This window comes from Bos grunniens, chromosome 19 (genome assembly GCF_055505025.1).
Source record: "Bos grunniens cultivar Pamir isolate PY7600 chromosome 19, Bosgru_T2T1.0, whole genome shotgun sequence".
In the NCBI taxonomy this organism is placed as follows: domain Eukaryota; kingdom Metazoa; phylum Chordata; class Mammalia; order Artiodactyla; family Bovidae; genus Bos; species Bos grunniens.
The window spans coordinates 58,025,679-58,038,780 of record NC_141183.1 but is presented as its reverse complement, the minus strand read 5'-3'; the positions used below and the strand labels follow the sequence as shown (position 1 = coordinate 58,038,780).

The 13,102-nt window shown below is 50.6% G+C and overlaps 1 protein-coding gene across 4 annotated transcripts in view; it reads left to right on the top strand.

Moving 5' to 3' along the window:
• The first annotated feature begins 1,623 nt into the window (after window positions 1-1,623).
• HLF (HLF transcription factor, PAR bZIP family member) overlaps window positions 1,624-13,102 on the top strand; it is a 54,370-nt gene continuing 42,891 nt past the window's right edge. The window contains exons 1-2 of one of the 4 annotated variants that reach the window (XM_086360895.1): window positions 1,624-1,825; window positions 4,368-4,703. In XM_086360895.1, the coding sequence (XP_086217021.1) occupies window positions 4,508-4,703 (196 nt within the window). In that variant the 5' untranslated portion in view covers window positions 1,624-1,825; window positions 4,368-4,507. Of the gene's footprint in view, window positions 2,229-2,317; window positions 2,902-4,367; window positions 4,704-13,102 lie in introns of those variants that run through there. The other 3 variants (XM_086360896.1, XM_086360898.1, XM_086360897.1) reach the window with 3 other exon arrangements.

Here is a 13,102-nt window from a genome sequence, read left to right as displayed (position 1 = left end):
CTCCTCAGTTCCAGTATAGGTCCCTGGCATACAGCTGGTGCTCGATACATATATGTGACATTATCTTGAAGCCTGATGTTTTCAGAATTTGGTTGAAGTCTGAAACACTCTAGCACTGTCTCACCTACCTTTCCTCATAATTTTCAAATGAGGAAAAATGTAGAGGTCACTTGATCATATATGCCCAATGAGAAGGAATCTGTGGCTCAGAGAGGGAAAGGCACTCACCAGAAGCCACCCTGCCAAGGGTCCCCTCCACCTGGTCTCCGGTCTTCCAAATGCCATGGGGGACTCCAGGGAAGAGCCACCAAGAATTTCCACCCCCCAGAGGTAGTCTTAAAAAAAAACAAAAACTTTTTATTTTGTGTTGGGGAATAGCTGATTAACAGTGTTGTGATAGTTTCAGGTGACTAGTGAAGGGACTCAGCCGTACACATAGGTATATCCATTCTCCAGCAAACTCCCCTCCCGTCCAGGCTGCCACATAACGTTGAGCAGAGTTCCCTGTGCTATACAGGAGGTCCTTGTTGGTTATCCGCCCACTCTTAGCCAGTGTTTACAAAGGCCTTTCTGTCTTATTGCAAGATTGTATTAATTTGTGCCCCTTCACTCTTGCAGACCTTTCGGGAGATGACAGTACCCTAATCTTAGCGAGGAGATGTGGGAAGGAAAGGTGAGGAAGACCCAGATGTCTGTGTGTGGGGGGGGGGGAGGGGCTCCCCAGGCCTGGATGCCAGCGCTACCAGCCGAGCTATACCCGGCTTCACGCAGAACTCAGCGATCACCACTGCCTGGCGGCATACTGGCCAAGCACAAACCTGCAGCTGCTGTGGTGGCCTTGAACAGTTATATTACTTTGGGGAAAATTTTACAAAATCGTTTTTAATACCATGCAGACTTTGTAACCCAGGCCCAGTTATCTGCGTTCTTTTACAGCAAATATTCCTGAAATACCATTCAGTGTGTGTGTCTCTCCTGCCTTCACTCAACTTTGGGCCAGAGTGTATCCCTATTAACATTGCCTTGAAAGCTCTGGAAACAGTTCGCAGTGCTCCTCTGTGGTCCCCTCTCTGGTTTTTATTATGTCTCATTTGAACTTCTAGCAAGTCCTTATTTTTCTGAGGTTGTGGGAGCGGGGCAAGAGAAAGGGCGCTAAACTTGGCTGGGGCCGGGGGGAATATTCAGAAGAGTATCCTCGATTGGATCCTAAAGATCCTAAAGCAGTCATTGACCAACTTGGCTGCTCCTTAATCACTCTGGGAGAGATTTTTCAAACGCCCTAAATTATCCCCAGGTGGAAAACTAAAGAGATAAATTTCTCATTCGTCTTCTTACTGTGAAAAAGTTCGGTCCTCAGCGCAGGACCACTGCCCCGAGGGGACCTGGAGTCCTTACACCCTTCACCGCCCGCCGGCACCACAAGGCTCCAGAAAGTCGGCGCGCGCGGCGACGCTACACTCGCGGCGGGGGCGGAGCCTCGGCGGGGGCGGAGCCCGCTGGGGCGGGGCCTCAGTGGGCGGAGCCTAGGGCCCTGCCCCCGAACGCCGCTGGGCGCGCGGGGCGGGCACTGACGTCACTCCCGGCCGGCCGCGGCACATGGGCGGCCGGCTGCGCTGGGCCGGGCGCTGCGCTGGGCCGGGCGCTGCGGGGCCGCCAGCGCGGGGGGCAGCGGCCGCGGCGCGGGAGGGGCGGGGCGGGGCGCGCGGCCTCGCGCTCGCGCTCGCGCCGGGGCGGTGCGGGCTCTCCGCCTTCTGCAGCGCTCTGCATGTTTTTCCTTTCTTTTTCGCAATTTTGAGCGTTGTGCATGACGAGAGGTTCGAGGCAGGTGAGAGCATCCCGCCCGCCGCGGAGGAGCCCGCGGGCACTCGGCGCGCTCCCCGGGGGTCGTCTGCGCTGGGAGCCCGAAAGTTCTTTTGGTTTTGTGTTTTTATGCAGATGTATTTAAAAAGACATAAGTAATTTTTTTTTTTTCCTTCTCTTGTCTCCACCGCCTTGAAAGCTAATACTTTTGGCAAAGGACGGAGGAAAAAGCTCAGCAACATTTTGGGGGGAGGTTGGAGTTTTTTGGTTTTTTTTTTTTTTATTTAAGAAAAAAAAAATTGAGTGCATCGCGATGGAGAAAATGTCCCGACCGCTTCCCCTGAACCCCACCTTTATCCCGCCTCCCTACGGCGTGCTCAGGTCCTTGCTGGAGAACCCGCTGAAGCTCCCCCTTCATCACGAAGACGGTGAGCGCTGCCCTGCTGGCTGCCCCTCTGGGGGCCCCCCTCCCGGGCCGGCACCCCCGGAGCATCCCCCGCTCCCCCACTCCCGGCACCCCGGCCCCGCTTGAATGAAATTGAGGCACTCACCTATCGCCCCACCCCTCCTCCCCCCCAAAAGGGAGGGGACGTTTCTGTCGAGGGGACATTCCGGGTTGCTAGTTGAGCGCCGGGGCCCCGGCCGGGCCTTGCGGGTCCTCTCGGGCGGCGCAGGTGGGAGACAGAAGTTGACAGGTCGGCGTCCCCGAGGTCGAGGTGCACCCACACGCGGAGCGAAAGCACCGGGGCGAGGGGCGCCCCGCTCGCCGGGGAGTGAACCCCAGGGCCGGGCTCCAAGCGGACGGGGGCTTGAGTCAGGGGTCGCACCGCGGAGCCGGAGTATTTGCGATAGTGCTGATCACAGCTCTTAGTTTTAGCGTTTGGAGCTCCCGAGGCGACAGCGGAGACGCGCGTTGTCCCGGGCTGGGTGCTTCAGACCGGGAGATAGGGGCTGGGGTGGGCTGGAGGAGTGGTCCCTGGGCGGGGTGCCGCACCCCCCCACGCGGCCCCCTTCGCCGCGCACTTTCCTGGTAGGAGGGGAGAGCGGGGCAGGCTTAAGTGTAACCGCACCGGAGCCTCCTTTGGCCTGAACCCTTTCTGGGTAAGTCCCAAACCTTCCCCGGGCAACCCTGGCTGGGGCAGGCCCGGAGAGGTCCTGCGTGGAGGCGCCGGATCCAGTTGGTGCCGCCAGGGATTTGTCATTTGGGCTGGCGGGTTTCCTGCCATAGGTATCCCAGGAGCAAATGTGAACTGTGAGGTGAGCCCTGCGGCTCAAGAATGTAAAGTCTTAAAAGATCCTTTGGCTGCAAGCAGCTGGGGCATATTCGCATTTTTCTTTCCTAGGACAACCTGTTGCATTGCAAGAGCCGAGGGGTTTGGTTCCCAGTCTGCAGAACAGAGCTTCCCTCTTAAATCCCCTTTAAGGAGGGGCACTTGGGAGGAAGGTGCTGCCTGCAGTCTTTTGCATCTGTGGGAGTTTTGAAGTCAGATTCTTGGGAGATGAGACTGTAGAGGATTAGAAGGGATGGCATGGAGGCTGTAGAAGCCAAATTCCTTAATCACAGATTTCACCCGCACTTGAGGACTAGTAGACTTGTCCAAATCCAGAGCGCTGGTTAAAGACCTAATGGGGTGAGGGATACTTGCAGGTAGAAAATAGCTGTACATCTCCGTCATAGGTTCTCAGAGGAACCACCTTTTCTGGTAACTGTGCTTTTGACAGGTTCCATACATGTATAATTTTTGAATTCGATCATACCTAAGTGTTTGGGGAAGAGGAGGAAGAAAACACTTTTGTATTTTAAACCACACCAAAACAAAAAACTTCTTTTGTAAAATACAGTGTACCCCAGTGGCTTTAAAAGCAAACACATGTGGGCTAGGAAGTTCTCAGCTTTCCTCTCTGCAATGTGATACATTGGTTAAGCTCCCATAGGCCTCAGAGCCTCCGTTTCTTCATTGTGAATGGAAGTTGTCACTATTTGCAAGTTTATTATGAGATTTTTTGGGGGAGAAACATATAAAAGAACCAGGTATGTTAGTAGGTGCTCAATACAGGGTATCAAAGAAGGGCAGAGAGTCCCTGCTTTACCAAAATTAGCATTACTAATGCACTGGCTTTCTAAATCTGAATGACCTCATATTGTCACTGTAATGAATTTCCTGGAAGATAAATCATGCCTAGTTATTGGCTGTTTTCTTAAAAAATCACAGCAGTTGTATGTAATTGCAGGTGTTATTTTCCCACTGTAGTTTTAAATTATTGTCTCCTTAAATAATGCACTGAGGGCTGTGCCGTGTTGTTTATATCCTAGACCAGTCTCTAGCCCTGTCCCGAGGACTAGTGCTTTCTTTCCAAAGTAAATAGGAAGATGTCGAAAAACAGGCAGAGATCCATGTCCTGCCTGAACTTTTAACTCTAGATCCACAAGAAACAGCAGCCAGAGAACAGCCCCGGTATGTGTGGAAAGTAGTTTTGTAGCAGAAGCCAAGGAGGAGTGATTAAAAAAAAAAGTGAGACTTTTTCACTGTCTTTTTTAAACTCCAGTATTTTCCCTTGTTTTGCAGCATATAGTAAGGATAAAGACAAGGAAAAGAAGCTGGATGATGAGAGTAATAGCCCGACGGTCCCCCAGTCAGCATTCTTGGGGCCCACCTTATGGGACAAAACCCTTCCCTATGACGGAGATACCTTCCAGTTGGAATACATGGACCTGGAGGAGTTTTTGTCGGAAAATGGCATTCCCCCCAGCCCGTCTCAGCATGACCACAGCCCCCACCCTCCGGGGCTGCAGCCGACCTCCTCAGCGGCCCCTTCCGTCATGGACCTCAGCAGTCGGGCCTCCGCACCCATTCACCCTGGCATCCCACCCCCAAACTGTGTGCAGAGCCCCATGCGACCAGGTAAACTCCCAGATGGTTCTGCCTTCCCGTGGGGAGGAGGGGAGCAAAGGGGGAGGACAGAGCTGACATGAACGTCTTGATCCTCCGGGGTGCATCTGAAAAGGGGAGCCTTGGATTTCAGCCACGGTAGTGGTTGTCCCATTTCAGCGAGCGCATCACCCAGAGAGTCTGCTAAAGGCTGACTCTATGGAACCTACTCCCAGAAATTCTGACCTTTCAGGTCTGGCTGAGGCCTGGAATATGCATTTTTATCCAGCCCCAGTGGGGATTCTAATGCAGCTGATCCAAGGACTGCAGTATGAGGAAAGCCAACCTGTGGTTAATGATTCAGATAATTTAGGCCCCTGTCTCAACTCCTGTCTTTTCCTCCTTCCCCAAGTACTCAGATAAAAGGACCTTGCTGAATGATTTGGGTGGACTATCTGTATAATGCTGTGGTTTACCTGTATTCATTGTTTTTTTCGGCCTGAAGGGGAGCAAGATGTGAGAGAGGGGTGGGGAGCAGGTATCTTTTTCATCCATTTCATCTTGTGTTGTCAGTTGAGAAACTGAGTCTTAAAGTAGTTTTCACCTTAAGCATGACTTAGCCTTCTTCAGCATCAGATCCTGTCTTTCTCTTCACTATTCCTACCAAATTGTTCTTTTTTTTCTTTTCACTTTCATCTGTTCACCACACGTAATCCACTTTTATCAAAACCTACAAGGCTGGCTTTAAACGGTGTTGAAATATTGCACAAAAACGTTACCTGAAATGACCGGTACTTCAAAACCCACCCACAAACGCTCAGATGTAAACACAAGTGAGGGCGCTCTGTCTCCGTGCCTTTAGCCCCCTGTCGTACAAAACACACAGGAAGAAAAGCCGTTTCATGTGCACAGGTAACCGGGAACAAAGATGCAGGGGATAAATTGTCGGGAAGGTCACCGAGCCAGGGGCCTTAGCTGCGGGGAGGCCAGAAAGCAGGACAGTGGGAGACTTGCGCCGGAGATCATTCCCGAATCTGTGTCCTCGGCTCCTGTAGAATTTCTGTGGCACACAGAGCGAGATGAAAATGAAAGGAAGCGGTGCGGAGGAGGAAGAGAATGCCTCTGCCTCGAAATGTTAGTATTGGAGTTAAAGCTCTCCCATTGAGTCTCTCTGTGCAGCCCCTTCTTCGAAACCCACTTTGAATTATAGCTTCCAGGGTGCTGCCTGGAACAGCATGAAATCTTAGCCCCTGCTCCCCACCGGGGGCCACAGAAGCTTATGGAGACACTCCTTTCATGTGAGCCTGACCCCCTGTTACTTAGGACATACAGGGGCGTTCTCCCAGCAACAGACTACAGAATAAATAATCGTCAGAGCAAGAAGAGAGTCAGGAGGAAGGGCACAGAGGCCCGGTGAGAAGGCTTAGCTGTCCCTCTGTCATCTGCTCACAGCAGTGGGACTTTACAAAGTGCTGCAGCCTTTCTGGGCCTCGGTTTCCCTTTTGTGCTGGAGGGTATCATTTCTGTTCGATTGGGTCATTGTGAAAATTAGAGATAATGTGTCTAAGAGGTCAGATGACTAGCGCTAGATATTTCTTAATGAGAGCAGTTATGATCATTATTCTGTTCGTGTCAGCTTCCATCATTTCTTCCAATGCTTGTCTTCTGAAATACCTTCATAGAGTAACTAGGTACAGTGTATAACCCAATGTTATGTAGAGAAATGTTAGGAGATTTTGACCAACAGTTTTTGGCTTGCAGTGTTCTAAGCCTAACACTTGCACTCAGTTGACAAGTTATTTCTCAGTCCTCTGTTCATGTATAGGATGTGTGTCATGTCAGAAATACTGCATTTTCCCCCCCCAAAAGGCATGCTGATTGTCGGGTCCCCACCCTCAGGTTCCTACTGAAAAATCAAGAATTGGGATTTTGGAGCTTGAAAGTCATTTGAATCAATATTGATCAATGACTTTCAGAAACTTGTCATGCCGTCCTCAAACTTGCAGTCCATAATAAAGGACTCCTGCTTTCGGTTGGCTGTCATTTTGTTAGGTTGTGGAGTTAAAGATGCTTGGATCAAAGGGTGCCCTGGGACCTAGAAATAAGTTCTTCACTTACATGCCTTTTCTCATAATGGAAGCACACTTCATAAATAATACTCTTCAGTTCATTTAAACTCAATGATATTCCTGACAACAAATGGAAAATAAGTTAGAGCTCTTCTTGAAATACCCAGGGCAGATAAAATAACACTGCTGTTCTTACAGAGGTGATAATGCAAGGTGAATTCTAGGGAATGTGGAACTGATGGATGGTATATCACAGGCTAACCTGAAAAAGGAGAAAGTCCTTCCTGATTCTGTGTAATCACAGTGGTGACCCGAATAGAAATACCAAGTAAACCTTGAGGAAAACAAATCCTGAGAAGGGAAGAGCACAGAGGTGGCAGTGAACGTTCTGGGAACTACAGCATCTCAGTCTGGAGCACGATTTCTCAGCTTTGGCACTCTTACGTTTCAGGTCAGTCTTTGCTGTAAGGGCTGCCCTGTGCTTTGTGGGGTGTTTAAGGGCATCCCTGCCCTCTCTTCCGTAGAAGCCAGTAAATCCTCCCCACCCCAACCTGTGTGACCAGTAAAAATGTCTCGGGTTACTGCCAAATGTCCCCAGAGGGCAAAATCACCCCCTCCCTCTCCCCACCCCAACCCCGCCCCAGAACTACTGATCTCAACTTGCGATTTGAACGGCCACATCTGGGCTTAATTCAGGATCCTGTCACACACACGGATGCTTTATACCTCCTGTAATGCGTTATGGCAAAACTTTTGAAGCAGTCAGGAGACCTTAAGTTGCCAAGAAGAAATATAACATTAATAAGAGCATAGTTATCCACTTTTAGTTAATAAAACTAAGACATCAGGCTAATCAGGAGATAATTGCAAAGCAATTTTGTTAAACATTTGTTTTCTACTCTCTGCTCAGCATGCATCTTTTGAGTTATACTTGGTAGCATTGTACCATTAGTGTTACCTGTGTGGCTGAAGGGAAGTGAAAGAGATGACAAATTATGCATTTCTAGGTTTACCCCAAGTGTGTCTTGGAATGACAAGGTGAGTGTTCCTGTGAATTCTCTTACTGTTTACCCTGACTGCCCTCCAAGCCCTCTCCTATTTTATACACCCATCATTATTCCTCTGTTTACCTGTCTGTTCAAAGAATGAGTTAAATATCTGAATACAGTTTTCCTTGAAGAAATAACCCAGGGATCCGCTGAAGCCTCCTCTAGCAGTGGGGGTTATTGCTATGCTTTCTGGGCTGACATCTTAATCAGGAGCAGTGGTGGTTCCCGGATGCTGTAGGCATCGGCAGGGGCTTCTCAGGCATTTGAGGTGCAGCTTCCTGGATATTCCTGAGCCCACAGGGATGGCAGGAGTTGTCCTGAGCACTTCAATGTTTGCATGTCAGATGCTATCAGAGGCGGTGCCCGGGAGTGCTTTCCTGGAGGTATGTGCTGCATTCTGGAAAAAAGAAGAATCAGTTTGCCCTGAGAATTGAGTGATTGCTTTAAGGACAGCAGTCCCTTTAGGGAAAGTCATCTATAGCAGACAAAGGCAGAGTTATTTTTAAATCACATGCTTGTAAAGCCAGAATTGAAATTGTTTCCTCTGGTGGTTTTTCTTTGAATAGCTTGGAGGTGTCCTACCACCATTAAACCCATATTCAGCTGAGAATTACGAAGCCTCTCTTTCCAGTTCTGAGAACGATCTGGGTTGTGGTGAAGGCTGGTTATGGAGTAAAGTGAGAACCCTTCTGTGTGGGGGTGTGTGTGGAAAGAAGAGGGTGGGGGGGTCGGGGAGACCCCACTGGAGCTTGGCAGGATGGAATCAGCGTTGTGTGTGCTCTGTTCTCCTCTTGTAATGAGGTTTTGATGTGGAAGGGAAGTGCCATGGGATCCGAATCGTGATGCCGGGGAGTTCTGTGCTGGGGGCTCTGAGATTACGAGGGGTCCTGCTGAAGCAACAGAGTTCTTTGGGCTTTTCTGACGCTGTGAGACGAAGCTTCGATTTCTCCCTGCCCTTAAGGGTGTGCAGTTCATGTACCTTCCCGTCCCGCGTGCTGGTCACGTCTGCGGGTTGGGAGCGCTCTGAGGTGAGGTGCACTGTGCCCCGCGCGTCTTGGGAGTACTTTCCATTCATCAGGATCAAGGAGGCCTTAAGGGGAGAGCGTCAGCTTTGTCCTCGAAGTGGGCAGACTTTTTTTGGTTTCAGTTTCTTGTACGAGTTCATCTTCTCCACCACACCCTGCAGAGGACAGGCTTGCCCTGCTCTCTTGGCTTTGCCGTCTATAACGTTCCCAGGACTGCACATCTTCTGGCAAGAGGTGTTTCTGGATAGGGGTGCACAGTGAGGGTGACGAGGTGCTTAAGAGCATCAGCTCTGGGCCCAGGGACTTGTGTTCACAACCTGGACGTATGCTGGCGTGCTGTGTAACTTTGGGTCCACTTCCTGACCTCTTTAAGCCTTGGTTTTCCCAGCGGGAGACGGACACTGGACATAGTCCCCCTCCCATGGGGTGTTAGCGGGCTGTGTGACACACGCCTCCGCAAGCTGGGAGCTGAAGGGATGTCATGGCTTGCCAGCAGGGAAAGGAACGGCCTGTTCCCAACCCCAGTCTTCAGTGAGGGATTTGTTTCATCCAGCACCCTTCCCACTGCAAAACTAGGACGTGCGGTGTTTTGTGGTCCCCCCCACAGCGGGCCCTATACCCTGGAGGCTGCCTGACTTTTTGGCCTCATTCTGGATTAGAACAAGCCACTTCCCTGATGTTACCCCAGCAGTTTCTGGGTTCTCACCTCATGTCCTCCAGTGTAGACACAGCTGCTTGCCAGGTGCCCAGCCCCCAGCTCCCTCCCGCGTGAGCCCCGACCCTGGCTGCCTGCCCAAGCGCTCTGTGTGCCCCAGGCACGTGGCTGTGCCCCGCGGAGCTCGCCCAGCCCTGGGTGGCGAGCTGGCCGCCTGCCACCCTCCCGCCCCCACCCTCGCTTCCCTTCCCAGGCACGCCACTGCGAGCGCAGTGAGCCATCGTAATCCTGACCCTGGCACGAGAAGGCCGAGCTCCGGAGGACCGTTCCCATGCCAGGGAAGCCTGCTCTGCCCCACATCCTAGCCAGACCCCAAGTGCCCAGCTGCCCAGAGGCGCTGTCTTCTCTGTGCCGCTGTGGTGGGCAGGCTTCCTGCAGGCCGGCTCCTGCCAAGGAGCTTGGCAGAGGCTTTTCAGTTCAGCCCGGTGTCTACCAGATGAGAAAAATAGCAGTGTAAAGACAGAACTAGGTAGAGCAGAACAGGGTGGGGGAGGTGGGAAGGAGGGGGCCGCGATAACATCCTGGTGCGGAGAGCCAGAGGGTGACAGACAACAGTGATTTATTGGGTTTCGCAGAAGCCTCCCCGCCAACCATTGCTAATCACTTGTACCCAGGAATCATTTTTTATGTCTCAGCAGTGAAGATGGAGGGAAGCAAAAGGGTGGCAGGGGAAGCATTAAGACGGAAAAAGCTTTGGAAGAGAATAAATGAGAGAGGGACGGGGAGGTGCAGGGCCTGCATTTGGTTCTATAATGGGGAGGGCCGAGAATATTGGTGCCAGGTCATATCCCACTTTATTATACTGTTTGGTGTTCCCCCAGCATGTGTCTTAACCTGAAACCACTCAAACACTGTTTTGGAATAAACTGGAATGTGCTTCCAACCTAGGTGCTTGCTGGCTCATGTTCAGATGTCCATCAGGGTGATCTGTGTTTGATACGCAGGTCATCCAAGCAGTGTGTCACTCTTGTAGGGCACAGGATCCCACAAAAACACACACCTGGTGTAAATCCCGTCCCTGCCACACTCACCCACGCTCTTGGACACATCCTTTAAATGGTGTGAGCGTTGCATTTCCCATCTGGAACTTCGGAGAAATCCCTGGACCTGCCTCCTAAGCTGTTGAAGGATTGCTGGAGGATACTTGGCACAGTGATGAGCCCACAGCAAGGGCCCAGTCACAGCTGCTCTGAGGGCTTCCTCATTCCCGTCTGGTCTCATCTCTCATAGGAGGACCTCATCTCTCGTTGGGTTCCTGGGGAGTCTCCACACTTCTCCCTTCCTGGCCAGTTAAGGCCTCTGGAGTTGGCGTTTCTCCTTTGCTTCTCTGCTGAGTCTTGCTCACCCGCTTCTTCACCTCTGAGTTTTAATTAACCTTGGATCGCTAACTGTAGCCTTTATTCAGTCCTCCTTGCTCATGAGATTAAAAAATCAGACAAGCAAAATGTAGCCCAAAGAAGTTCTTGAGTAGAGGATTTCTCCATGACATATATGGCTAGTAAATCAATCAGTCAATCAGTTGATGTTACTATTGTGAATTTTTACTAATAGGCAAGAATCCCACTTGAAGGAAATACAGTGAACTCAGGGGTAAAGAAACCATACAGGCATGTTAGGGCGCTAGGAAAGGAGGAAAGTCTAGTCCATCCTTCTGCTTACCAGCAGGACTTTCCAAAAGCATTCCAGAATAATTCCTCCTCCCCTCCAGAGGTCCTTTAATGGAGAAATCTTGACTCTTTGCACACATTTATCTTCTTATCTGCAAAGTAACACCTTTGTTGGGTTGATGCGAGGTTTCTGATGTCCGTGAAAGCCAGCGTGGCACCTCCCATAGTAAGCAACCCTGACCCGATCAGCCCCATCACTTTCCTCTTGTCAACAGTGGGAAGACGAGGAGGCAACAGAGGAAGCCGTCAGAGCTGGGGGCGCGTGGGTGATCCCCAGCAATAGCATCAGCTGTGGATTTGTGCTTCCTCCTGGGGAAGACAGACAAGGGTATGATCGAGCTGCTTGTCTCAAGGAGATGGGAGTTCAGCAGGGAAGATGGAGCATTTAGGTAAAACCATGAGTGACGGAACAAGCTAGCATGTTCCAGGCCAAAGGATGAGTCCATGGAGGCCTCCCGTATCTACTGAAAGAGGAGGGTGGAAGAGTCAGCCCAAAAATGAGTAATAAAACCTCTGAAAATTAATGCGGGGGCAGTGCCAAAGTCAGTCAGGGCTGCCAGGTCTCAGGGAAGCAGCCGCTGTCTGGGGCGGGAGGGCCTGGGGGTGGTGCTTCTTGGGGAGTCAGGCCTTCCTGGGTCTTGTGCGTGATGGAGGAGCCGGGATGGACAGCAGCAATGGTGTGGTGGAGCGTGGAGGCAGGAACGCCCGTGGGTGTCCAGGGAGCAGGGTGTCGATCCAGTTCGGCTGGTGCAGAAAACTCACACGAAGGAGGCAGGAGCATGAGTCTGCAGAGGCAGGTGCCAGCCAGGCTGGCAGCTTCATGAACGCCAGGCTCCTGAGCTTGAACTTGGTCCAGGAGGCAGTGGGGAGCCATTGAAGGTTTCTGAGCAGGGAAGCGGCATGTGGATGTTTCCGCTTGGGTTCAAGGTTGGATTTGAAACATTTTTAGATACTTCACAACAGTTTCCTCTGGCAAACCGGGACTTCCTTATTTTTGTTGTTTGGAAAATAAACACTCTTCCTTGAACATCAAACAGCTTTTCAAAACACAATGTTCTAATGATCTAGAGAAAGTGATTCAAAAACACAGGGTTTAAGTTTCACTTATAAAGCCCATAATTTTGATGATTGGGGGAAACCCTCTTTGGCAAGAAAAGAGTTTGAGGGATGTGAATGGTTCAGAATTTAGAAGTCCAAAAGCAGACCTGATCTCACAGAAGCAGACAAACCCAATCTATTAACATTCATGACTTTAAAATGTCTCTATATTATAAAACTTACTGGGTTTGCAAACAAGTATGTTAAACCTCTTTCTATGAGTGTAGGTTTTTGTTTGTGCCTTTGTGTGTGTGTGTATATGTGATTGTGAGAGAGGGAGGGAAGGACCCAGTGATACAAATAGTACTTGATTATAAGGATTACCTGCAGCAGTAATATCAGGCTAAAACACTTAGGCGAGCGTTTGGCCAGCTTAGTAATTTTACTCCTGAGAGACAAAGGAATCCTTGTTGCAGTTGTGTATTCTTGAGTCCTGACCTTGTGTTTGTGGCTCCCTTCTTCCCTGAAGACCGGAATTAATTGCATGTCATGCAGAGATCGGGTGGTTGGGGGTTGGGTGGGGGTTGTGCTGAATTGCTGCTGGAGGAAAAGGAATTTGTGGGAGCAGACAGGCTCTGAGGGAGGGAAGGGGGCTGCTGAACAGCACCTGCATGAAGTAGCTCGCTCAGGTACCCCTGAAGTGTTCTCTGAGATCAAGCTAAGATTACAGAAAGCAGGAGGAGTTGCCATAACCCAAATCAGTTCACTTAAGGGAAAAAAAAAAAAAAAAACGCAGTGAATGTGTGCAATTTCACCTCCAGCTATGTACAGTAGACAATTGCAGGAGTGTTGGCAGAATCAAGCATCTG